The 26755-nt window shown below is 44.2% G+C and overlaps 2 protein-coding genes across 2 annotated transcripts; both read right to left on the minus strand.

Annotated features, from left to right (window-relative positions):
- Window positions 1–15637: 15637 nt before the first annotated feature.
- On the minus strand, window positions 15638–17817 carry LOC139830904 (probable E3 ubiquitin-protein ligase ARI1). Its single transcript, XM_071819664.1, has 3 exons — window positions 17509–17817; window positions 16485–16974; window positions 15638–16400 (listed from the first exon to the last, which is right to left on the minus strand). The coding sequence occupies exons 1-3, from the start codon at window positions 17807–17809 to the stop codon at window positions 15752–15754; spliced, it is 1440 nt and encodes a 479-aa protein (XP_071675765.1). The 5' UTR covers window positions 17810–17817; the 3' UTR covers window positions 15638–15751.
- Window positions 17818–21072: 3255 nt separating this feature from the next.
- Window positions 21073–24290, minus strand: LOC127293784 (probable E3 ubiquitin-protein ligase ARI1). Its single transcript, XM_051323441.2, has 5 exons — window positions 24165–24290; window positions 23352–23384; window positions 22943–23258; window positions 21918–22407; window positions 21073–21833 (listed from the first exon to the last, which is right to left on the minus strand). Exons 1-5 carry the CDS (start codon window positions 24288–24290, stop codon window positions 21185–21187), a joined length of 1614 nt encoding a protein of 537 aa, XP_051179401.1. The 3' UTR covers window positions 21073–21184.
- Between the last annotated feature and the right edge of the window lie 2465 nt (window positions 24291–26755).

A 26755-nucleotide genomic window follows, 5' to 3' on the forward strand; every position in this document is an offset into this window, starting at 1 on the left:
GCTAGCCAAAGCCTTGTACTGAGAGGGAATACTTCTCGTGCATCCAAATCCTTGAGCCAAAACCTATGCCATTTGTGTCCACCATACCTACCTACTATGTGGTATTTCTCTGCCATTTCAAAGTAAATTACTTGAGTGCTACCTTTAAAATTTCATTCTTTGTCTTTGCAATATATAGCTCATGGGAAAATAGCCTTAAAAACTATTGTGGTAAAGAATATGTAGCGTATGTATCTTATTTCTTATAAGTTGCTTGTTGAGCGGTAACCATGTTTCTGGGGACGCCATCAACTATTACACCTTTGTTGAATATCATGTGAGTTGCTATGCATGTTTGTCTTGTCTGAAGTAAGGGCGATTTATCATGATCAAATGGTTTGAGTATGCATATTATTAGAGAAGAACATTGGGCCGCTGACTAAAGCCATGGATCATGGTGGAAGTTTCAGTTTGGACATCAATCCTCAATCTCTTATGAGAATATTATTTGTTGTTGAATGCTTATGCATTAAAGAGGAGTCCATTATCTATTTTCTATGCTGTCCCGGTATGGATGTCCTTAGTTGAGATCTATCAAAAACGAGAAATCAAATGCGATCTATCTCCTTGGACCTTTGTACAGGCGGCATAGAGGTACCCCTTTGTGACACTTGGTTGAAACATATGTTATGCAATGATAATCCATGTAAATCCAAGCTAATTAGGACAAGGTGCGAGCACTATTGGTATTCTATGCATGAGGCTTGCAACTTATAGGATGTCTTATGCATAACACATATGAATTATTACTACCGTTGACAAAAAAAATTTCTATGTTTTCAAAATAAAAGCTCTAGCACAAAAATAGTAATCCACACTTCCCTCTGCGAAGGGTCATTCTTTTACTTTATGTTGAGTCAGTTTACCTACTTCTTTCTATCTTAGAAGCAAACACTTGTGTTAACTGTGTGCATTGATTCCTACATACTTGCTTATTTGCATTCATCATATTAATTTATGTTGACAATTATCCATGAGATATACATGTTGAAGTTGAAAGAAACCGCTGAAACTTATATCTTCCTATGTGTTGCTTCAAAACTTTCTACTAAGAATTTATTGCTTTATGAGTTAACTCCTATGCAAATCTTATTGATGCTTGTCTTGAAAGTACTATTCATGAAAAGTCTTTGCTATATGATCAGTTGTTTAGTCATTGTGTTTACCATTGCTTCGAATCACTTCATTCATCTCATATGCTTTACAATAGTATTGATCAAGATTATGACAGCATGTCACTTCAGAAATTATCCTTGTTATCGTTTACCTACTCGAGGGCGAGTAGGAACTAAGCTTGGGGATGCTTGATACGTCTCAAACGTATCTATAATTTCTTATGTTCCATGCTAGTTTTATGACAATACTCACATATTTTATACACACTTTACATCATTTATATGCATTTTCCGGCACTAACCTATTACCGAGATGCCGAAGCGCCAGTTCTGTTTTGTGCTGTTTTTGGTTTCAGAAATCCTACACAGGAAATATTCTCGGAATTGGACGAAACGAACGCCCAGGGTCTTATTTTTCCACGGAGCTTCCAGAAGACCGAAGGGGATACGAAGTGGGGCCACGAGGTGGCGACACCATAGGGCGGCGCGGCCAGCATGGGGCCCGCGCCGGCCTATGGTGTGGGCCCCTCGAGCGCCTCCCGACTCTGCCCCTCCGCCTACTTAAACCCTCCGTCGCGAAAACCCTATTACCGAGAGCCACGATACGGAAAAAGTTTCAGAGACGCCGCCGCCGCCAATCCCATCTCGGGGGATTCAGGAGATCGCCTCCGGCACCCTGCCGGAGAGGGGAATCATCACCGGAGGGCTCTACATCACCATGCCCGCCTCCGGATTGATGCGTGAGTAGTTCATCCTTGGACTATGGGTCCATAGCAGTAGCTAGATGGTTGTCTTCTCCTCATTGTGCTATCATGTTAGATCTTGTGAGCTGCCTATGATGATCAAGATCATCTATTTGTAATGCTACATGTTGTGTTTGTTGGGACCCGATGAATATTGAATATTATGTCAAGTTGATTATAAATCTATCATATATGTGTTGTTTATGTTCTTGCATGCTCTCCGTTGCTAGTAGAGGCTCTGGCCAAGTTGATACTTGTGACTCCAAGAGGGAGTATTTATGCTCGATAGTGGGTTCATGCCTCAATTGAATCTGGGACTGTGACAGCAAAGTTCTAAGGTTGTGGATGTGCTGTTGCCACTAGGGATAAAACATCAATGGTTTGTCTAAGGATATTTGTGTTGATTACATTACGCACCATACTTAATGCAATTGTTTGTTGTTTGCAACTTAATACTGGAAGGGGTGCGGATGCTAACCCGAAGGTGGACTTTTTAGGCATAGATGCATGCTGGATAGCGGTCTATGTACTTTGTCGTAATGCCCTGATTAAATCTCATAGTAATCATCATGATATGTATGTGCATCTCTATTTGTCAATTGCCCAACTGTAATTTGTTCACTCAACATGCTATTTCTTATTGGAGAGACACCACTAGTGAACTGTGGACCCCGGTCCATTCTTTTACATCTGAAATACAATCAACTGCAATCTCTGTTCTCTGTTGTTCTTCACAAGCAAACATCATTCTCCACACCATATGTTTAATCCTTTGTTTACAGCAAGCCGGTGAGATTGACAACCTCACTGTTAAGTTGGGGCAAAGTATTTTGATTGTGTTATGTAGGTTCCACGTTGGCGCCGGAATCCCTGGTGTTGCGCCGCACTACACTCCTTCACGAACAACCTTCACGTGGCCTTCATCTCCTACTGGTTCGATAACCTTGGTTTCTTACTGAGGGAAAACTTGCTGCTGTACGCATCACACCTTCCTCTTGGGGTTCCCAACGGACGTGTGCTTCACGCGTTATCACGCACCATCCGAGCAGTTACGCGTCTGTGGCTAGCATCTGCGTTGGAGGCACGGACGCTTAGAATATAATCAGATTTTTGTTCATTTCTTTTTGCACTCTAAGCGTCCATGTAAGCATCGAGGATTGTACTTGACCTAAAAGGACCAATCCCTTAAAATAATCGCCGAAATAAGGGGTATGGCTCTACCCGGCCGTTTAGCAGACCCCGTAAAACAGGCCCCCGCGTCGGGTTTTTTCAGTTTCGGCTAGGGGGTGGCTTCTGGCCCCCTACTTGTGCGGGGCGGGAGAGGAAATACAGGGCAAACCCACCATCCCATTTCAGCAAGGGCGCGCGGACATTTCAGAAATCCCACCCGTTTTCCCCCGCGCCGCCGAAAACCTTGAGATCCGGCCCCCTCCACCGCCCGCCGAACTGCGCCGCGCTGCATCCACGCCCGCCGCACCCCCGCCGGACATCCTTGATGACCCACAAGTATAGGGGGTGTATCGTAGTATCTTCGATAAGTAAGAATGTCGATCCCAACGAGGAGTAGAAGGTGTTGACAAGCAGTTTCGATGAAGGATTCCCTGTAAATGCTCACAGACAAGTATTCAGGGGGTTTTGATGTAACAGTTGAATAAAGTACGAGTAAGTAAAGTGCGAGAGTAACAATTGCAGCGAGTGGCCCAATCCTTTTTAGCACAAAGGACAAGCCGGTTTGATTACTTATAATGACCAAACGTTCTCGAGGACACACGGGATTTTAGTCTAGTGCTTTCGCTACATACAGCTGATTAATCTTCATTGTTTTGATAAGTGTTGTGTGGGTGAACCTATGCTAATGTACCGCCCTTCCTAGGACTAATACATACTTGTGATTATACCCCTTGCAAGCATCCGCAACTACAAGAAAGTAATTAAGAATAAATCTAACCACAGCCTTAAACTCTGAGATCCTGCTATCCCTCCTGCATCGATATACCAACGGGGGTTTAGGTTTCTGTCACTCCGGCAACCCCGCAATCGGCAAACGAGTACAAGATGCATTCCCCTAGGCCCATAAAGGTGAAGTGTCGTGTAGTCGACGTTCACACGACACCACTAGAAGAATGACACCACAACTTAAATATCATAACATTGAATATTACTCAAACATAATTCACTACTAACATTTAGACTTCACCCATGTCCTCAAGAACTAAACGAACTACTCACGAGACATCATATGGAACATGATCAGAGGTGATATGATGATGAATAACAATCTGAACATAAACCTTGGTTCAATGGTTTCACTCAATAGCATCAACAACAAGTAGAAATCGATACCGGGAGAGTTTCCCCTATCAAACAATCAAGATCAAACCCAAATTGCTACGGTGGTGACGGTGTCCAGCGGTGGAGACGGCGGTGATGATGGTGGAGATGATGATGATGGTGATGGAGATGATGTCCAGTTCGATGACGGTGACGATGGCGTCGATTTCCCCCTCCGGGAGGGAATTTCCCCGGCGGATTCCTGCCCGCCGGAGAGCTCTTTTCTCTCTGGTGTTCTCCGCCCCGCAGAGGCGGCTGTGGCTCTTCGCGAGGTACCCTCTGTGGCTTAGGTTTTCGGGACGAAGGGTTTCGCGAAGAAAAGGAGGCGAAAGGGGCTGTGGGGCCCCCACACCACAAGGTGGCGCGGCCAGGCCATGGACCGCGCCGGCCTGTGGTCTGGCCCCACCTTGGGCCTTCTCAGCTCCTCCTTCTGGCTTCCTTCGTTATCTTGAAAAATAGGATTTTTGGTATAATTTCCTTCCACAGTTGATCTTCCGAAATATTGCGTTCTGACGGTGCTTTTTCCAGCAGAATCCTGGCTCCGGTGCTTGATCCTCCAATAATGATGAAACATGCAAAATAGATGAAATAACATAAGTATTGTGTCCCAATATGAAATATATCAATGAATAACAGCAAATTATGATATAAAATAGTGATGCAAATTGGACGTATCAACTCCCCCCAAGCTTAGACTTCGCTTGTCCCCAAGCGAAACTGAACTCAGTAAACAGGACCACATGTTTATGGAGTGAAGAGTCGATAAATAAAATACGGACAAGAAGCATCATATTCATTCACACAAGACATTCTAGTAAACAACTTCCTCATATAACTCAACTTGAAACAAGTATAAAGTAATCACAAATATAGGTGCATAAGAAATCATAGTTGGTGATGGCAAACTTCGTTCTTGGTCAGAGAACAATTAACAGATTATACTTATCTCATTGAGCAGCGCTCTCATGTTAAAGTTTATAAGGCACAACTTGCATACTCAATCATAATGGTCTCCTCATGATCATTGATAACTTGCAAAGCTATATTCATTCAGATAAAACTTGTACTAAACAAGGAAGAATAAAGGACATGATAAAGCAAATCACAATATAATGGTTTGATCACAACTACTCAAATGCTTGCTTGAGATGGAGAGAAATAGGTTTACTGACTCAACATAAAATAAAAGACAGGCCCTTCGCAGAGGGAAGCAGTGATTAAATCATGTGCTAGAGCTTTTTCAGTTTTGAAATCATATAGAGAGAATAAAAGTAAAGTTTTGAGAGGTGTTTGTTGTTGTCAACGACTGGTAGCGCGTACTCTAACCCCCTTGCCAGACAACCTTCAAAGAGCGGCTCCCATTTTATTTTTATTTTGTGTGGCACTCCTTCCAACCTTTCTTTCACAAACCATGGCTAACCGAATCCTCGGGTGCCTGCCAACAATCTCATACCATGAAGGAATGCCTTTTTATTTTAGTTTTATTATGATGATGACACTCCCCCCAACCTTTGCTTACACAAGCCATGGCTAACCGAATCCTTCGGGTGCCGTCCATCAATCACATAACATGGAGGAGTGTCTAATTAGTTTAATTAGTTTGGGACTGGGAATCCCATTGCCAGCTCTTTTTGCAAAATTATTGGATAAGCGGATGAAGCCACTAGTCCATTGGTGAAAGTTGCCCAACAAGATTGAAAGATAAAACACCACATACTTCCTCATGAGCTATAAAACATTGACACAAATAAGAGATACTAAGTTTTGAATTGTTTAAAGGTAGCACATGAAGTTTTTACTTGGAATGGCAGAAAATACCATGCAGTAGGTAGGTATGGTGGACACAAATGACATAGGTTTGGGCTAAGGTTTGGATGCACGAGAAGTATTCCCTCTCAGTGCAAGTGTTTGGCTAGCAAGGCTAATTAGCAAGCATAAGAGTTGAAGGAAACAAACAAATATACATTTGATAGAAACAATCATGCATCTTCCTTGTAAGCACAAACAATTTTAACTTCAGAATAATAAGCTATGAGCTAACAAGAAAGAAAGACAATGAAATAACTACATGTATTTCTCTTTTCTACTTAAACCTCAAAGTGTTGTTGCTATTGACCAATGCTAAGTTTGCCAAAACCAAATAGATTTATTCAATGCTCCCAAAGTGATACCAATACTAACAACAAGGTAAATCATATAGTAGAGATTGCAAACTAAAATAAGATGTGCAATATGTAAATGATAAGACTTCTCATTATTATTCCATAACGATAACTCACACCAAGGGATACATAGATAACCAACTAAAGGAGAGATACTTCCAAACTACAACCCATCTTATATGATAACTTCCCTACTCATGATATGACACTACTTGACAGTAAAAAGTAAAAGGTAGTGATGATGTGATACCGCGGCACTCCCCCAAGCTTGGAACAAACCAAGGGGATGCCAATACCGATGATGAATTACTCCTTCGGCGATGGTGGTGATGAACTCCTCCCGCGCTTCTTACAGATCTCTTTCAGCTTCAGTTTCTCAGCTTGGCAATTCTGCACTAAGACTCGAAGAGATTCATTGTTATCTGAAGTTGGTGATGATGACCTTGTGATGTGAATCGAGTGGTATTCCAGCATTCTACGGAGACGGCAATTCTCCTCCTGGAGTATCTCCACTTCTCTTCTTAGAGCCCGATATTGATCACAAAACTCATCGGTAGTCCGTAGAGCTTCTTCCAACACAGGGAAGGAGTCGAGGCTAAGAGCGGGTGGTAAGGGTCCCTGCAAGTTATGAGAAAAAGAACGTCGAGTGTCAACAGATCCCACCAAGATTTGCTTGCTCCCAACAGCTTGCTGCTCTTGTTTTGATGGCACCCTCTTCACTTCTTCCTCCGAAAACCCCTTGCCCTTGTTGTTGGAGGCCATGGTGCTTCTAGATTGAAAACAAGTCCTGGCAGAAACAGCTCGAAACAAAACACGTCGAGAAAACGATATACGGACCTCCAGGGGTCCGGGGGATTATATAGCAAAAATTTTCACGACAAAAGGAAGGTACCAGATCGAACCAGAGTCGGAAAGGGGTGACGAGGCGGCCAGACCATAGGGCGGCGCGGGCCCAGGCCAGGCCGCGCCGGCCTATGGTGGCACGCCCTCGTGCGTCTTTTCCACTCCGTTTCGAACTCGTGATTTTTCATATTTTCCAAAAACAGCAAAAATATAGTTCGGAAAGTAAATTGCGAACTTTTCATTACCAGTACTGTTACCTATTCAAAGTCGAGTTCTGGCGGACTGTCAATTTGTCCTTTGATGAAAGCCTCCGGTGTTTCCACTTGAATAATATCAACATCAACATTATAAGAATCACCTGAGATATAATGCTTGAGTCTTTGTCCATTCACCACTTGCGTGGCATTGCCTTGGAGAGAGCTAATTTTAATTGCTCCTGAACGATACACCTCCTCAACAACATACGGTCCTTCCCATTTCGAGAGTAATTTCCCTGCAAAGAATCTGAGACGAGACCGATACAATAGGACTTTATCCCCAATATTAAATTCTCTTTTGATAATCCTCCTATCATGCCATTTTTTAACTTTCTCTTTAAAGAGTTTAGCATTTTCATAAGCTTCACTTCTCCATTCATCTAGAGAACTCAATTGCAACAACCTCTTTTTACCGGCAAGTTTAGGATCTTTATTTAATTCTCTAACAGCCCAATAAGCTTTGTGCTCTAGTTCTAAAGGTAAATGACAAGCTTTCCCATAAACCATTTTATAAGGTGACATTTCCATGGGATTTTTATAAGCAGTTCTATAAGCCCATAGTGCATCCTTCAATTTACTAGCCCAATTCTTTCTAGTTTTATTAACAGTCTTTTGCAAGATAGATTTAATCTCTCTATTTGATAATTCTACTTGCCCACTAGTTTGAGGATGATAAGCGGAAGCAATTCTATGATTAATACCATACCTAGCAAGAGTTTTTCTAAAACCTCCATGAATAAAATGAGAACCTCCATCAGTCATAATATATCTAGGCACTCCAAATCTAGGAAAAATAATGTCTAAAAGCATTCTTAAAGAGGTCTCACCATCAGCACTTTTTGTAGGTATGGCTTCCACCCATTTAGTAACATAATCAACAGCAACAAGTATAAGAGTGTTACCTTCTGAAGACGGAAAAGGTCCCATGAAGTCAAATCCCCAACAATCAAATGGTTCAATAACAAGAGTATAATTCATAGGCATTTCATTACGTTCCGGAGATATTACCAACCCTTTGGCATTCATCACAAGATAAAATAAACTTTCTCGCATCCTTAAAGAGAGTTGGCCAATAAAAACCTGATTGTAGAACCTTTTGCGCGGTTCTTTCTCCGGCGTGATGTCCTCCATAAGCACTACCATGACATTTACTCAATATCTCTTGTTGTTCATATTCGGGAACACACCTTCGCAGAATACCATCCACTCCTTCTTTATATAAGTGTGGGTCATCCCAGAAATAATGCCTCAAGTCATAAAAGAATTTCCTCCTTTGCCGAGCTGAAAAGGTTGGAGGCAAGTACTTGGAAACAATAAAGTTAGCATAATCAAGATACCAAGGACTGTCTCATGAGCTCACCTTTATTACAGCCAATTGTTCATTTGGAAAACTATCATTAACAGGAACAGGATCATAAGCAATATTTTCCAATCTAGACAAATTATCGCAACAGGATTATCAGCCACTTTCCTATCTACAATTTGTAAATCTAATTCTTTCAAAAGAAGTACCCATCTAATAAGCCTCGGCTTAGCATCTTTCTTTGTCATAAGGTATCTAATTGCAGCATGATCAGTATGAATCGTAACTTTTGAATCAACAATATAAGATCTAAATTTATCACAAGCAAAGACTACAGCTAATAATTCTATTTCAGTTGTAGCATAATTTCTTTGAGCAGCATCAAGAGTTTTACTAGCATAATGAATAACATTCAGTTTTTTATCTACTCGTTGTCCAAGAACAGCGCCTACAGCAAAATCACTAGCATCACACATAATTTCAAAAGGCAAATTCCAATCAGGAGGTTCAACTACAGGAGCAGTTGTTAAGGCTTTCTTTAGAGTTTCAAAAGCTTCCTTACAATCATCATCAAAAACAAAAGGTACGTCTTTTTGAAGAAGATTAGTAAGAGGCTTTGAAATCTTGGAGAAATCTTTAATAAATCTCCTATAAAACCCAGCATGACCAAGAACACTACGAATACCTTTAACATCCCTCGGATAGGGCATCTTCTCAATTGCTTCAACTTTAGCTCTATCAACTTCAATACCTCTCTCGGAAATTTTATGTCCCAATACAATTCCTTCATTAACCATAAAGTGGCATTTCTCCCAATTAAGAACAAGGTTAGTTTCTTCACATCTCTGCAAAACTTTATCAAGGTTTCGCAAGCAACTATCAAAAGAATTCCCATAGACGGAAAAATCATCCATGAATACTTCCACAATACTCTCACAAAAGCCATGAAAAATAGCAGACATGCATCTTTGAAAAGTAGCAGGAGCATTACATAAACCAAAAGGCATACGCCTATAAGCATAAGTTCCATAGGGACAAGTAAAAGTGGTTTTCTCTTGATCTTTAGTTTTAACAGCAATTTGTGAAAACCCAGAATAACCATCAAGAAAGCAAAAATGAGTATTTTTAGACAATCTTTCTAGCATTTGATCAATAAATGGTAAAGGGTAATGATCTTTCTTAGTAACTTTATTAACTTTTCGAAAATCAATGCACATTCTATACCCTACAACTACTCTTTGAGGGATGAGCTCATCATTATCATTAGGCACAACAGTCATTCCTCCTTTCTTGGGAACGCAATGCACAGGACTAACCCATCTACTATCAGCAATAGGATATATAATACCAGCTTCAAGAAGTTTTAATACCTCATTCCTTACCACCTCCTTCATCTTCGGAATTAGACGACGCTGATGTTCAACAACAGGCTTTGCATCATCTTCCATATTAATAGCATGTTGGCAAATAGAAGGAGAAATCCCCTTCAAATCATCAAGAGTATAGCCAATAGCTCCTCGGTGTTTCTTCAATATTTCCAATAACCTTTCTTCCTCAATCTCTGAAAGCTTAGAACTAATAATAACAGGATATATTTTCTTATCATCAATATGAGCATATTTAAGATTATCAGGCAAAGGCTTTAGATCAAAAACAGGATCTTCCTTTGGTGGCGGTGTTGTACCCAAATCTTCCACCGGTAAATCATGCTTGAGAATAGGTTGGCGGAGAAAAATTTCCTCAAGCTCATCTCTTTCTTTCCTAAAAACTTCACTCTCACTATTCCCCAAATGTTGTTGCAAAGGATTATTAGGAACAAGAACAATAGATGCACACTGCTCCATTTTAAAATCATCACTAGGCAAATCAGCTTTATAAGCAGTTTTGGTAAATTTAGAGAAGTTAAACTCATAAGATTCACCAGCAAATTTAGTCAAAATTTTCTCTTTCTTGCAATCTATAATAGTTCCACAAGTATTTAGAAAAGGTCTACCAAAAATGATAGGACAATAATCACTAGCAGCAGAACCAAGTACCAAAAAGTCAGCAGGATATTTAATCTTACCACATAGAACTTCTACATCTCGAACAATACCAATTGGAGAAATAGTTTCTCTATTAGCCAGCTGAATAACCACATCAATATCTTCAAGTTCACAAGAATCAATTTCGTGCATAATCTCCGTGTAAAGCTCATAAGGAATAGCACTAACACTTGCACCAATATCACATAAACCATAATAGCAATGATCACCAATTCTAACAGATAGCATAGGAACACTAACTTGTTTGGGTTTATTAGGATGTGAAACAATATTAGAAGCATCTTCACAGAAAATAATATGACCATCCTCCACATTTTCTGTCACAAGATCTTTAACTATTGCAACAGCAGGTTCAACTTTTATTTGTTCTTCAGGTTCTACAGGTTTCTTTTCACTTTTATGAACCGCACTATTTATAACAGAGTACTCCTTCATTTTAGCAGGGAAAGGAGTTTTTTCAATATAAGCTTCAGGAATAACATGATCAGCAGTTTCAACTACAACGCATTTATTAATAGATGAATCAATTTTATCTTTATACGGTTCATGATACTTATCAAAATTCTTCTTAGGCAATTCATAATGAGAGGCAAAAGCTTTATAAAGATTTGCAGCAACTTGAGAATCAAGACCATAAGTAGCACTCATATTACGAAATTTATCAGTATCCATAAAAGCTTCAATGCATTTATAATCATAATTTATACCCGATTCTCTATCTTTGTCGATTTCCCATCCTTCAGTGTTTTCCTGGATCCGATCAAGAAGGTCCCTTTTAAACTCCTCTTTGTTGCGTGTAAATGATCCAGAACAAGAAGTATCCAGCAAGGTCTTGTCTTGAAAGAAAGTCTTGCATAGAAATTATCAATAATAACATTACCAGGAAGCTCATGAATGGGGCATTTGAGCATTAAAGACTTCAATCTCCCCCAAGCTTGGGCAATACTTTCTCCATCATGAGGCCAGAAATTATATATGCGGTTACGATCTTTGTGAATTTCACTTGGAGGATAGAATTTAGAATAAAATAAAGGCGCAATGTCCTCCCAATCAAGAGAATCACCATTCTTCAGCAATTTATACCAATGCGCCGCTTCACCAGACAGCGATATAGAGAATAGTTTCTTTCTAACTTCATTCATAGCAATACCTGCACATTTGAATAACCCGCATAATTCATGCAAAAACAGTAAATGATCATCAGGATGGACAGTTCCATCCCCTTCATAGCGGTTATCCATAACACGTTCAATAATTTTCATAGGTATTTTATATGGTATCACTTCCTCACCTGGCGCCTCATCCACTACCGTTGCAGTAGTAGTAGATTTCCCAAATAGAAATTGAAGAGAAGATCTCTCCATAATGACTTATAGCGACGGCAGAAATAAAATCAGCACAAACAGTAAAGGTTTTCCTTACCAATTCCACTTACCAATAGCGCTTCACTCCCCGGCAACGGCGCCAGAAAATAGTCTTGATGACCCACAAGTATAGGGGGTGTATCGTAGTATCTTCGATAAGTAAGAATGTCGATCCCAACGAGGAGCAGAAGGTGTTGACAAGCAGTTTCGATGAAGGATTCCCTGTAAATGCTCACAGACAAGTATTCAGGGGGTTTTGATGTAACAATTGAATAAAGTACGAGTAAGTAAAGTGCGAGAGTAACAATTGCAGCGAGTGGCCCAATCCTTTTTAGCACAAAGGACAAGCCGGTTTGATTACTTATAATGACCAAACGTTCTCGAGGACACACGGGATTTTAGTCTAGTGCTTTCGCTACATACAGCTGATTAATCTTCATTGTTTTGATAAGTGTTGTGTGGGTGAACCTATGCTAATGTACCGCCCTTCCTAGGACTAATACATACTTGTGATTATACCCCTTGCAAGCATCCGCAACTACAAGAAAGTAATTAAGAATAAATCTAACCACAGCCTTAAACTCTCAGATCCTGCTATCCCTCCTGCATCGATATACCAACGGGGGTTTAGGTTTCTGTCACTCCGGCAACCCCGCAATCGGCAAACGAGTACAAGATGCATTCCCCTAGGCCCATAAAGGTGAAGTGTCGTATAGTCGACGTTCACACGACACCACTAGAAGAATGACACCACAACTTAAATATCATAACATTGAATATTACTCAACCATAATTCACTACTAACATTTAGACTTCACCCATGTCCTCAAGAACTAAACGAACTACTCACGAGACATCATATGGAACATGATCAGAGGTGATATGATGATGAATAACAATCTGAACATAAACCTTGGTTCAATGGTTTCACTCAATAGCATCAACAACAAGTAGAAATCGATACCGGGAGAGTTTCCCCTATCAAACAATCAAGATCAAACCCAAATTGCTACGGCGGTGACGGTGTCCAGCGGTGGAGACGGCGGTGATGATGGTGGAGATGATGATGATGGTGATGGAGATGATGTCCAGTTCGATGACGGTGACGATGGCGTCGATTTCCCCCTCCGGGAGGGAATTTCCCCGGCGGATTCCTGCCCGCCGGAGAGCTCTTTTCTCTCTGGTGTTCTCCGCCCCGCAGAGGCGGCTGTGGCTCTTCGCGAGGTACCCTCTGTGGCTTAGGTTTTCGGGACGAAGGGTTTCGCGAAGAAAAGGAGGCGAAAGGGGCTGTGGGGCCCCCACACCACAAGGTGGCGCGGCCAGGCCATGGGCCGCGCCGGCCTGTGGTCTGGCCCCACCTTGGGCCTTCTCAGCTCCTCCTTCTGGCTTCCTTCGTCATCTTGAAAAATAGGATTTTTGGTATAATTTCCTTCCACAGTTGATCTTCCGAAATATTGCGTTCTGACGGTGCTTTTTCCAGCAGAATCCTGGCTCCGGTGCTTGATCCTCCAATAATGATGAAACATGCAAAATAGATGAAATAACATAAGTATTGTGTCCCAATATGAAATATATCAATGAATAACAGCAAATTATGATATAAAATAGTGATGCAAATTGGACGTATCAATCCGCGCCCCTCCGCGCGCGTCGCCGCACCCCCACCGTGGTCTCCTCCGCCGTCAAACCCACGGTGAGTACTCCGCCGTCAAACCCACAATGAGTACTCCATCGTGTTCCTCTTCGTTTTCGCCGGTACAATCGATGTGCTTGGAGGTTGATCTATGCTTCACGGTGGTAGATGACTTTGGAGGATGTGTATATGGAGGATTTGGTGGATTCGTCGACCGATTGGTCCTTGTCGGATTCCGATGATTCGGACCTCGACGAGCTGCTGAACGACGATGACACGGAGATGATGCTGCTCCTGTTCGGCATGAAAAGGATCCACTATGGGGCGTATGTGCATCCTGCGGAACCGCGCACTCGGCCACGAACAGCTGATGCGAGATTATTTTGCCGAGGTACCGATCTATCCTACCCGCCTCTTCCGTAGAAGATATCGAATGCGTAGGAGTTTGTTCAAGACAATCGTCAGAGACAGCGAGGCAAATTGCGATTACTTAAAACAAAGGAGAGGAATTGTGCCCATGTCATGGGATTTAGCCCATTTCAGAAAATATCAGCCGCCATGAGGGTGATTGCATACGGTATCCCAGCAGACTATACCGATGAGTACCTTCGCATTGTTGTACAAACAACCACGGATTGCGTGCGTATGTTTGCCAAGATGGTGATCAAGATGTATGGTAAGACATATCTCCGAGATCCAGATGAGCAAGATACGAAGAGACTCATGGAGATCAATGAAAAGAGGGGGTGGCCGGGGATGCTTGGTAGTCTGGATTGCATGCATTGGACATGGAAAATTTGTCCAAAAGCATGGCATGGAATGTGTTGTGGCAAAATCCATGATGCTACCATTGGTCTTGAAGCTGTGGCCTCGCAGGACTTATGGATTTGGCATGCTTTTTTTTTGGACTGCCGGGGACACTCAGCGAATCAACGTCTTAAATAGATCTCCTTTATTTGCAAGACTAGTAAAGGGTGAAGCTCCAACTTGTAACTACAAAGTTATGAACAATGAGTACACCATGGAGTACTATCTCACAGATGGTATTTACCCTAACTATGCAACTCTTGTCAAGTCCATTAAAGAGAAAAAGGACAAGCCTTTGACAAGAAAAAAAGCTTGCTTCACCAGAAATCAAGAGGCATGCCGCAAGGACATTGAGAGAGTTTTTGGTGTTTTGCAAGCAAGATTTGCCATTGTCCGGGGTCCTGCAAGGTTTTGGGACAAGGAAACTCTTGTTGAAATCATGACATGTTGTGTGATTCTTCACAAGATGATCATTGAAGATGAGAGAGGGTTGAACTTGCCATGTTTCTATGACAATGTTGGCACCCGAGTGCAGCCCCAGCGGAACCCTGATCTGATTGAAGATTTTCTTGCAGCGCATCGCAGCATTGAAGATGCCGAGACTCATCACCAGTTCACCCAAGATATGATTGATCAACACTAGCAGTTGCATGGCCAATGAGTTTTTACATTCATTTCATATTCTTATATGTGTGAAACAGTTATCTTGATTGTTTGATTGCGGGAATATTTGTTATTTATTTGATTTTTCCATTAGAACATTTGTTGGCAGTTCCGAAAAATATTATTGTAATAATTATGATGATTATTGTGTGATTTAAATTTTTTATTCAATGTGAATGTTGTATTGGTTCTAATATCCAATTTGTCAAAAACCCTGTTTTGAGGGGTTGGAAACTCGTCCAAACTAGCAGACCCCGTATCCCCACCCCGTAAAACAGAATCATATGAATTCCACTTCTATCCAATCAATTTCACTCGGTATTTGTGTACAAATTTCATCAACTCAGCCCAACTTTTATTTGCTGGTATTTAATTCTCGTTGCCGAGCTCTGCAACAGAGCTAAAAAAAAAAGGAGTTCTCGAACTTTTATATTGGTATACATCCGTTAGGCCGGCAGGTCCTTGGCCTTGTCTGGCCCGTCCGGGCGGTACGGGGCGATGTTCATGGTTTCGAGGAGCAGCGGCAGCAGCTCGTCCTGGATGCAGGTGTACATCTCCCTGCAGTGGGAGTCGACGATCTTGGCGAGGTTGACGGTCTCCTGCATGGTTCGCACCACCTGGTCCTCTTCCAGCACGGTGGGCGCCTCGGTGGCGAGCACCTTGGAGAGGCGCTCGGCGTTGCGCTCGAGCTGCTCCTGCTGGTTCTCGAAGAGCTCCTTGCCCATGGCGAGGCTGGCCCTGTCGGCGGGGCGCGTGCGCACCTCGTCGCCGAACATGTAGTAGGCGAAGGCGTAGGAGCGGGAGAGCACGAGGCGCGAGGCCAGCAGGGCGTGGTACGCGCGGGCAAGCCAGCTGGCGTCGCGGTTGAGGGGGCGGACGTTGGGGGCCGACTCCAGCTGCAGGATCCTCTTGAGGATGGACGGCCACAGCGTGCCCTCCTGCTCCGCCTTGCGCGAGGCGGCGTGCACGTTGAAGCGGTCGCAGTAGTGCGTGAACCGCAGCATCTGCCGCCGGATGGCGTCGTAGCTCGCCACCGTCTTCTCGTCGTAGCGGTTGCAGTTGTGGCTTGCATCCAGCTTCCCGCCACACGCATAGCTGTAGTAAATCAGCACATGTGAGTTATGTTTACTTCTGCATGCTGAGAGAGAAGAAGTGGCCGGTGTGTTGGTTTGGTCTTACCAGAGGTAGGTGCCGCATGGGCACGAGACGTGGTTGCAGCCGCCGTTCTTCTCGATGGGCTTGAGGCAGCCAGGGCAGCTCTTGGTGTTGACTTGGATCCACTTGAGGTTCTCCGACTCGCCGCGGAACTTGGCGTCCCACTTGTCCCACATGGAGCACGGGACTGGCGAGTGCGCCGGTGCCGCGCAGTTGAAGCAGAAGCTCACGCCGCAAGGGCACTCCACCTCGCAGCACCAATCGCTCGCGTCAGTCGCGTCCACGCGAATGGCGCGACCGCAGTGCGGGGCGCTCGGGCACCACTTCACGGACGCGTTGTTCTCCAGATACGACTCCAGGACGAAGCCGTCGAAGCGCTTGGCCGCGGCGGGGTACTTGAGGCCCAGGAGGCGCCTCACGGTGGCATCGTCGCAGATGGCCGGGCACTTCACCTCCATGCAGTGGATGTGTTTCCTGCCGCTGTCCAGGGAGACCAAAAAGTGCTCCGTCCAACCTGAACAATCGCACCGTTAAATTAGTGCCACCAAAGTATAAGCAAAACGAAGTTAGATGATCTCCTCTCCTTTCTTTTCGAGAGATAAACACACGAATATTAAGGGTCTCTTCTTGGTTTGCAAGATTTTCAAAACGGATAAATAGAAAAATGTAGGGTTAAGATGTCATGGCATGTTAAATCTTACATGGGTAATAAAACAAGGATTGTTTAATAAAGGTCCTTCAAAATTTTCTGCAGGATCTCATGCGTATATCATCGAAACAACGAAAAAACTCCATGTGGTTGGTATCTAATTGAATTGCACTCATCCCCTATAGAAAACATTCCTATGGTTCCAAATCTTACTAACCAAACAAGCTCTATAGAAGAAAAAATGTGAATGAAACCTCCAAGATTTTGTGACATTCCTTTGAACTAGAAAGACCATAAATCTACCAAATAAGTTCTTAAACGATAGAATTGCATGCATGCATATCAAGAGATAATAAACATTTTATTGGAAGGGGGCAGCTGAGGCGTGTAGGTACTCACAGTCGTTGCAGAAGCAATGCCCACAGTCCATGGTGGAGACATCGGACAACTGGGAGACGTCATCAAAGCACACATTGCATGTGGCAATTCTGGATCTCTTGTGAGCCCCCTTATCTGCAGCGGTTCCAAAGGGAAATGCCGTGTTATTTTCCTCTGGCGGCACCATGATGCCCGCCTCCTTGAATAAGCCATCTCGCCCTCTGCGCTCGAGGAAGTCGGTGATGCGGTCCATCTTCCATCGATGGTGCATAAGGAGAGCGCGGGCATTGTGTGGCTCTAGGTTCACCAAGGTCATAACCATGGACAGTTCTTGTTGCTGTAGTCAAACAACAATGTCATCAGATGGAATTAATTAATTATATGGGAAGGTTATAAACTTTGAACTCTTAAGTAATGTCATTTAGTTCACCTGAGCGGTTGCACTAGTAGAGAAACCCCCCTTTTGTACCGGTTTGAAAGGGCCTTTAGTACCGGTTTTGGAACCGGTACTAAAGATCCGGCACTAAAGGCCTCCATCCTTTAGTACCGGTTCCTTAGGTGCCCGCGGGGCTGGAGATCTTTTTTTTTTATTTTTTTTCACAAAAAGGCTATTTCGTTTAATTTTTTTTATCCATTTTTTTCTAATTATTTTTCACTCCCTTTTTTTCATAATTTCTAATATTTCCGTTAGTCTCTAACTACACTTAATCTCTAGTCAATTACTTACCCTTGGTCAAACTTCCCGGTTGGTCACCCATCCTCACACTACTCCAACACTAGCACGCTTAACTTCCGGGTTCCTTTCCGTCCCACTTCCAAGTGTTTCGCGCGCATGTTGTTGATAGTAGTATCATATCAATCCTATTAACATGTTGGTCAATATGACACTTCTTTATTATTTGTATTGCAAATAATTTCTTTAATAAACAAAAGTAATGATGTAATAATAATGTTGAATAAATAAATAAAATTAACTTTTTAATTTGTATTATTTATATATATATTTTTTAAACTTTTAATATTTTTTTGCCAAACTTTAAACCTGAAAATTTGAAAATCTTATAATTTGATAAAAGTAATAGTTATTCTGGGAATCAAAAAATCTTATAATTATTAATTTTAATTTTTAAAAAATAAAAAATATATAAAATTCTAAAGTTTTGGAAAAAACCTAAAATCTTCCTGCTTTCATATTTTGATTTGGAATTTTGAGAATCTAAAATTTGGCTAACCGGGTAAACCCTGGTGAATTCGGATGTAACTTTTTCCCACGATGATTTTGATATATTATACGCTTTTTTTCGACGTCGTACGCAAAAGTTCTTTTCTCTCTGGTGTTCTCCGCCCCGCAGAGGCGGCTGTGGCTCTTCGCGAGGTACCCTCTGTGGCTTAGGTTTTCGGGACGAAGGGTTTCGCGAAGAAAAGGAGGCGAAAGGGGCTGTGGGGCCCCCACACCACAAGGTGGCGCGGCCAGGCCATGGGCCGCGCCGGCCTGTGGTCTGGCCCCACCTTGGGCCTTCTCAGCTCCTCCTTCTGGCTTCCTTCGTCATCTTGAAAAATAGGATTTTTGGTATAATTTCCTTCCACAGTTGATCTTCCGAAATATTGCGTTCTGACGGTGCTTTTTCCAGCAGAATCCTGGCTCCGGTGCTTGATCCTCCAATAATGATGAAACATGCAAAATAGATGAAATAACATAAGTATTGTGTCCCAATATGAAATATATCAATGAATAACAGCAAATTATGATATAAAATAGTGATGCAAATTGGACGTATCAATCCGCGCCCCTCCGCGCGCGTCGCCGCACCCCCACCGTGGTCTCCTCCGCCGTCAAACCCACGGTGAGTACTCCGCCGTCAAACCCACAATGAGTACTCCATCGTGTTCCTCTTCGTTTTCGCCGGTACAATCGATGTGCTTGGAGGTTGATCTATGCTTCACGGTGGTAGATGACTTTGGAGGATGTGTATATGGAGGATTTGGTGGATTCGTCGACCGATTGGTCCTTGTCGGATTCCGATGATTCGGACCTCGACGAGCTGCTGAACGACGATGACACGGAGATGATGCTGCTCCTGTTCGGCATGAAAAGGATCCACTATGGGGCGTATGTGCATCCTGCGGAACCGCGCACTCGGCCACGAATAGCTGATGCGAGATTATTTTGCCGAGGTACCGATCTATCCTACCCGCCTCTTCCGTAGAAGATATCGAATGCGTAGGAGTTTGTTCAAGACAATCGTCAGAGACAGCGAGGCAAATTGCGATTACTTAAAACAAAGGAGAGGAATTGTGCCCATGTCATGGGATTTAGCCCATTTCGAAAATATCAGCCGCCATGAGGGTGATTGCATACGGTATCCCAGCAGACTATACCGATGAGTACCTTCGCATTGTTGTACAAACAACCACGGATTGCGTGCGTATGTTTGCCAAGATGGTGATCAAGATGTATGGTAAGACATATCTCCGAGATCCAGATGAGCAAGATACGAAGAGACTCATGGAGATCAATGAAAAGAGGGGGTGGCCGGGGATGCTTGGTAGTCTGGATTGCATGCATTGGACATGGAAAATTTGTCCAAAAGCATGGCATGGAATGTGTTGTGGCAAAATCCATGATGCTACCATTGGTCTTGAAGCTGTGGCCTCGCAGGACTTATGGATTTGGCATGCTTTTTTTTTGGACTGCCGGGGACACTCAGCGAATCAACGTCTTAAATAGATCTCCTTTATTTGCAAGACTAGTAAAGGGTGAAGCTCCAACTTGTAACTACAAAGTTATGAACAATGAGTACACCATGGAGTACTATCTCACAGATGGTATTTACCCTAACTATGCAACTCTTGTCAAGTCCATTAAAGAGAAAAAGGACAAGCCTTTGACAAGAAAAAAAGCTTGCTTCACCAGAAATCAAGAGGCATGCCGCAAGGACATTGAGAGAGTTTTTGGTGTTTTGCAAGCAAGATTTGCCATTGTCCGGGGTCCTGCAAGGTTTTGGGACAAGGAAACTCTTGTTGAAATCATGACATGTTGTGTGATTCTTCACAAGATGATCATTGAAGATGAGAGAGGGTTGAACTTGCCATGTTTCTATGACAATGTTGGCACCCGAGTGCAGCCCCAGCGGAACCCTGATCTGATTGAAGATTTTCTTGCAGCGCATCGCAGCATTGAAGATGCCGAGACTCATCACCAGTTCACCCAAGATATGATTGATCAACACTAGCAGTTGCATGGCCAATGAGTTTTTACATTCATTTCATATTCTTATATGTGTGAAACAGTTATCTTGATTGTTTGATTGCGGGAATATTTGTTATTTATTTGATTTTTCCATTAGAACATTTGTTGGCAGTTCCGAAAAATATTATTGTAATAATTATGATGATTATTGTGTGATTTAAATTTTTTATTCAATGTGAATGTTGTATTGGTTCTAATATCCAATTTGTCAAAAACCCTGTTTTGAGGGGTTGGAAACTCGTCCAAACTAGCAGACCCCGTATCCCCACCCCGTAAAACAGAATCATATGAATTCCACTTCTATCCAATCAATTTCACTCGGTATTTGTGTACAAATTTCATCAACTCAGCCCAACTTTTATTTGCTGGTATTTAATTCTCGTTGCCGAGCTCTGCAACAGAGCTAAAAAAAAGGAGTTCTCGAACTTTTATATTGGTATACATCCGTTAGGCCGGCAGGTCCTTGGCCTTGTCTGGCCCGTCCGGGCGGTACGGGGCGATGTTCATGGTTTCGAGGAGCAGCGGCAGCAGCTCGTCCTGGATGCAGGTGTACATCTCCCTGCAGTGGGAGTCGACGATCTTGGCGAGGTTGACGGTCTCCTGCATGGTTCGCACCACCTGGTCCTCTTCCAGCACGGTGGGCGCCTCGGTGGCGAGCACCTTGGAGAGGCGCTCGGCGTTGCGCTCGAGCTGCTCCTGCTGGTTCTCGAAGAGCTCCTTGCCCATGGCGAGGCTGGCCCTGTCGGCGGGGCGCGTGCGCACCTCGTCGCCGAACATGTAGTAGGCGAAGGCGTAGGAGCGGGAGAGCACGAGGCGCGAGGCCAGCAGGGCGTGGTACGCGCGGGCAAGCCAGCTGGCGTCGCGGTTGAGGGGGCGGACGTTGGGGGCCGACTCCAGCTGCAGGATCCTCTTGAGGATGGACGGCCACAGCGTGCCCTCCTGCTCCGCCTTGCGCGAGGCGGCGTGCACGTTGAAGCGGTCGCAGTAGTGCGTGAACCGCAGCATCTGCCGCCGGATGGCGTCGTAGCTCGCCACCGTCTTCTCGTCGTAGCGGTTGCAGTTGTGGCTTGCATCCAGCTTCCCGCCACACGCATAGCTGTAGTAAATCAGCACATGTGAGTTATGTTTACTTCTGCATGCTGAGAGAGAAGAAGTGGCCGGTGTGTTGGTTTGGTCTTACCAGAGGTAGGTGCCGCATGGGCACGAGACGTGGTTGCAGCCGCCGTTCTTCTCGATGGGCTTGAGGCAGCCAGGGCAGCTCTTGGTGTTGACTTGGATCCACTTGAGGTTCTCCGACTCGCCGCGGAACTTGGCGTCCCACTTGTCCCACATGGAGCACGGGACTGGCGAGTGCGCCGGTGCCGCGCAGTTGAAGCAGAAGCTCACGCCGCAAGGGCACTCCACCTCGCAGCACCAATCGCTCGCGTCAGTCGCGTCCACGCGAATGGCGCGACCGCAGTGCGGGGCGCTCGGGCACCACTTCACGGACGCGTTGTTCTCCAGATACGACTCCAGGACGAAGCCGTCGAAGCGCTTGGCCGCGGCGGGGTACTTGAGGCCCAGGAGGCGCCTCACGGTGGCATCGTCGCAGATGGCCGGGCACTTCACCTCCATGCAGTGGATGTGTTTCCTGCCGCTGTCCAGGGAGACCAAAAAGTGCTCCGTCCAACCTGAACAATCGCACCGTTAAATTAGTGCCACCAAAGTATAAGCAAAACGAAGTTAGATGATCTCCTCTCCTTTCTTTTCGAGAGATAAACACACGAATATTAAGGGTCTCTTCTTGGTTTGCAAGATTTTCAAAACGGATAAATAGAAAAATGTAGGGTTAAGATGTCATGGCATGTTAAATCTTACATGGGTAATAAAACAAGGATTGTTTAATAAAGGTCCTTCAAAATTTTCTGCAGGATCTCATGCGTATATCATCGAAACAACGAAAAAACTCCATGTGGTTGGTATCTAATTGAATTGCACTCATCCCCTATAGAAAACATTCCTATGGTTCCAAATCTTACTAACCAAACAAGCTCTATAGAAGAAAAAATGTGAATGAAACCTCCAAGATTTTGTGACATTCCTTTGAACTAGAAAGACCATAAAATCTACCAAATAAGTTCTTAAACGATAGAATTGCATGCATGCATATCAAGAGATAATAAACATTTTATTGGAAGGGGGCAGCTGAGGCGTGTAGGTACTCACAGTCGTTGCAGAAGCAATGCCCACAGTCCATGGTGGAGACATCGGACAACTGGGAGACGTCATCAAAGCACACATTGCATGTGGCAATTATGGATCTCTTGTGAGCCCCCTTATCTGCAGCGGTTCCAAAGGGAAATGCCGTGTTATTTTCCTCTGGCGGCACCATGATGCCCGCCTCCTTGAATAAGCCATCTCGCCCTCTGCGCTCGAGGAAGTCGGTGATGCGGTCCATCTTCCATCGATGGTGCATAAGGAGAGCGCGGGCATTGTGCGGCTCTAGGTTCACCAAGGTCATAACCATGGACAGTTCTTGTTGCTGTAGTCAAACAACAATGTCATCAGATGGAATTAATTAATTATATGGGAAGGTTATAAACTTTGAACTCTTAAGTAATGTCATTTAGTTCACCTGAGCGGTTGAAAGGGACTTTCTTGTGATGGCCTGCAACAATTGATAGATATGCAAATGGTTAAATTAGTACATATATATCCTCAAAACAATAAGAGTGAATGATTTCATCAATCAAAATAAGCAACTTTTCTCCCACATGTCAATGTCTAAAAACACCCACTTTAACAATTCAGTAACATAAGCTGCACCTTAAACCAATAAGACCCAAGTCAAATGTGAAAATATGTGTGAGTCGTGACCATACCCAAGAAGGGCCAAGTGGTGGAACATGTGATAAGCAATCCAGACTAGTCCCTTTATCCCATAATTCTTCAACTAAAACGACCACAAGAATTATGCAACGGACGGAGTAATTATTAGCAGTACAAGTGCTCCCACTGGAAGAGTTTAGCACGTGGAAAAAAATGGAACTGGATAATACTAGTACGTAGATGCTACTATATATTTTTGTCTCATCATAATTGGCTACAACGTAAACATCTAAATTTTCGGCAAACAAAAACCAATGATTGCACCTTTAATTAGACTATATATATACAACATCAGCAGTTTAACATCGGAGCTGAATCGGTTGACTAATTCGTAGCAGCAAGATCTAGCTAGCTGTGCGTCACACTAGCCAAAGCTAGGGTTCTAAAACCAGCCGGCCATAATACCCCTGTGCCAAGGGCATCGATCGCATCAGAACCCAGTCAGTCCGACGCCGATGCCGATTTCAGCAGTGGCATCACGAAAGTAACACGGGGTTTAGATTGGACTTCGTAGGGCTGGAAAGAGCAGAGAGAGACTGTTGTTGGTTGGCTCACGTACCCAATGATCCGCGCGGAACTCCGGCAGCGCCTCCTCGTCCTCGAGCAGCCCGACGTCGTCCTCGTCCACCAGCAGCCCCTCCTCGTCTTCATCGTAGTAGTCGTAGCACTCGTCGTCGCTGGCCATGGCAAAGCCGCGCCGGCCCCGGCTGGCGATATCGATCGCGCGCGGCGGGCGGCGGGCTGGGGAAAGGCGAGGCGAGGCGAGGCGGCGGCCGGCCAAGTAAATCGAGGGTTAGTTTCTCTTAATTAATTGGAGTAGTTAATTAGCGAGGGGTTTAGGAGGGGAGGGCAGGCGACTGAGCTGTGGACCCGTTTGACCCTACGCGAGGTTTTGACGCCACGCGTGTGTGCGAGATACGATGGTTTGGTTACTTATTTATTACGGTGGGATTGGGTTCGACCCAGACTATGCTGCCGCCTATCGGCCGTCGGCATCCGTACCCAATTTGGCGCGATCTGATCCGTGTCGCTTTCCAAACCAGTTTCTCCGTTTCTTTTTTACGTAGCTAGCAGCCATGGATCGGTTTCTGATGACTGCCATCATGTTGCTTGTGATTTTGTCTTCGGAACATGTTTAAGACGTACATGCAATGTAATGGCCGACGAACTACCTAGAGAGGCTAGGAAATCTCGATCATTTGGCTTTTATCCTTAAACTTTTGCTAAACAACTTAACCTTGGTGTGCAATGAATTAAGTGTAGTTAAGTTGTCAAACAAAAATTTCAAACGTACTTTCCATTGGCAAATGTTTTTGCTCCGTGCTTTTCCCACGTCGTCAACCAAGAAGTCGCACATCTCTATACTACTTAAAAAGAAGGAACGTGTTCCCCCTTCTCCCCCTATTTTCGTCGTCCTTTTGGTCGTCACATGCCTTTCCAGTCGGGTGCCAACTTGGGCCAGAATAGCGCGCCAATCACGCGCCGGTAATTAAGATGAGCAAAAATCATGGCATCATCAAAGGTATGTAATCGTGGCAAAAAGTATGACGCTGCTACACGGTGCTATAGCCTTTGGTTAGTCTACCGGAGTGCTCCACCCAAATTAGGAAATAAACAAGTCCAAACATCCCGGTCTTCTAAAAATAGAAAGTCCTAATTCTATACGTCTCCTGTTACCACCGCCCCAGGTCTGCACGCGAAATGCAGAGAATATGTTCTCGTTCCTCGACTCCGTGGCGAGTTCATGACGGGAAAAAGCCGAGCTCTTGATCGTGTATAAATTCACATACTACTTAAAAAGAAGGAACGTGTTCCCCCTTCTCCCCCTATTTTCGTCGTCCTTTTGGTCGTCACATGCCTTTCCAGTCGGGTGCCAACTTGGGCCAGAATAGCGCGCCAATCACGCGCCGGTAATTAAGATGAGCAAAAATCATGGCATCATCAAAGGTATGTAATCGTGGCAAAAAGTATGACGCTGCTACACGGTGCTATAGCACTGGTTAGTCTACCGGAGTGCTCCACCCAAATTAGGAAATAAACAAGTCCAAACATCCCGGTCTTCTAAAAATAGAAAGTCCTAATTCTATACGTCTCCTGTTACCACCGCCCCAGGTCTGCACGCGAAATGCAGAGAATATGTTCTCGTTCCTCGACTCCGTGGCGAGTTCATGACGGGAAAAAGCCGAGCTCTTGATCGTGTATAAATTCACACAAATAAAAAAATGTGCATCTGCCATTTTCTTTTATTCCTTAAGATCAGAGCAAATATTGTAATGTAAGAAATTAGAGTTTAACTACAGAAAATTACATCTCAGAAAATATTCTATTATCTCTGATTTTAATTGAGGATGTACAAAAAGGCAGCATGGATGTAGAAAAAATATCTGGAGAACCTAGTGTTGTTACATATAAACGTGGGGGAAAAGTACTATTTCCAGATCCCGGATTTAGAAAAAAGGAAAAAAAAATCCACCGATGCCATCACTCTAGATGTAAAAAAAGATCTCTCGATGTAGAAAGAAGATCAAAAATACATATAGCTCTAAAAGAAATACATCCCAAAAAATACTAAATGTTCGTGATTTCAATCGGGGATGTAAAAAATTGAAAAAATGTCAGCGGTGGGATGTAGAAAAAAGAAGAAAATACACACATGCACCAATAAAATACATCGAGATGAGCCCTCGATGAATCCACCTGCTGGAGCTGGACCATGGGAGAGGGCCAAGGGGCGCACGGTGGAGGCGAGGCTTTCCCGGCGGCGCGAATGGATACAGGGGGGGGGGGGGGGGCTGGGTGGCGTCCTCCCGGCGGTGCGCCATGTAGGTGGGGGCCCTGCAGCGCGCGATTGGGCGAGGCACTTCCCGGCGCCGCGCCATTGGAACAAGGGGCCTGCAGCACGGGTGGAGGGTGAGCGTCCTCCCCAAGCGGCGCCATGGAGAGAGGGCCTGCAGCGCGGTGCAGGTGGGCATCCTCCCAGCGGCGCGCATGGGGACGGGGCCCTGCAGCGCGCGTGGAGGTGGGCGTCCTCCCGGCGGCGAGGAATTAGGGCATGTACAACGGGAGGCGCTAAGGCTAGGCGCCAGGAACAATATCCTGGTCGATCGGCAGTTTTGGTTTTAAATCCTGGCGCCCCTGCTCATCTCACAC

This window comes from Lolium perenne, chromosome 4 (assembly GCF_019359855.2).
Source record: "Lolium perenne isolate Kyuss_39 chromosome 4, Kyuss_2.0, whole genome shotgun sequence".
Taxonomy (NCBI): Eukaryota; Viridiplantae; Streptophyta; class Magnoliopsida; order Poales; family Poaceae; genus Lolium; species Lolium perenne.

What these genes read in the sequence shown, in the direction of transcription:
- LOC139830904 (XM_071819664.1), bottom strand. Translation starts at nt 17,809, where the DNA reads ATGGTTATGACCTTGGTGAACCTAGAGCCACACAATGCCCGCGCTCTC. An exon ending in GCATTGCTTCTGCAACGACT is followed by an intron (nt 16,975 to 17,508) that starts GTGAGTACCTAC and finishes GCGATTGTTCAG; the next exon opens with GTTGGACGGAGCACTTTTTG. An exon ending in CCATGCGGCACCTACCTCTG is followed by an intron (nt 16,401 to 16,484) that starts GTAAGACCAAAC and finishes GATTTACTACAG; the next exon opens with CTATGCGTGTGGCGGGAAGC.
- LOC127293784 (XM_051323441.2), bottom strand. Translation starts at nt 24,290, where the DNA reads ATGGCCAGCGACGACGAGTGCTACGACTACTACGATGAAGACGAGGAG. An exon ending in AGTCCCTTTCAACCGCTCAG is followed by an intron (nt 23,259 to 23,351) that starts GTGAACTAAATG and finishes GTTTGACTACAG; the next exon opens with CAACAAGAACTGTCCATGGT. An exon ending in CCATGCGGCACCTACCTCTG is followed by an intron (nt 21,834 to 21,917) that starts GTAAGACCAAAC and finishes GATTTACTACAG; the next exon opens with CTATGCGTGTGGCGGGAAGC.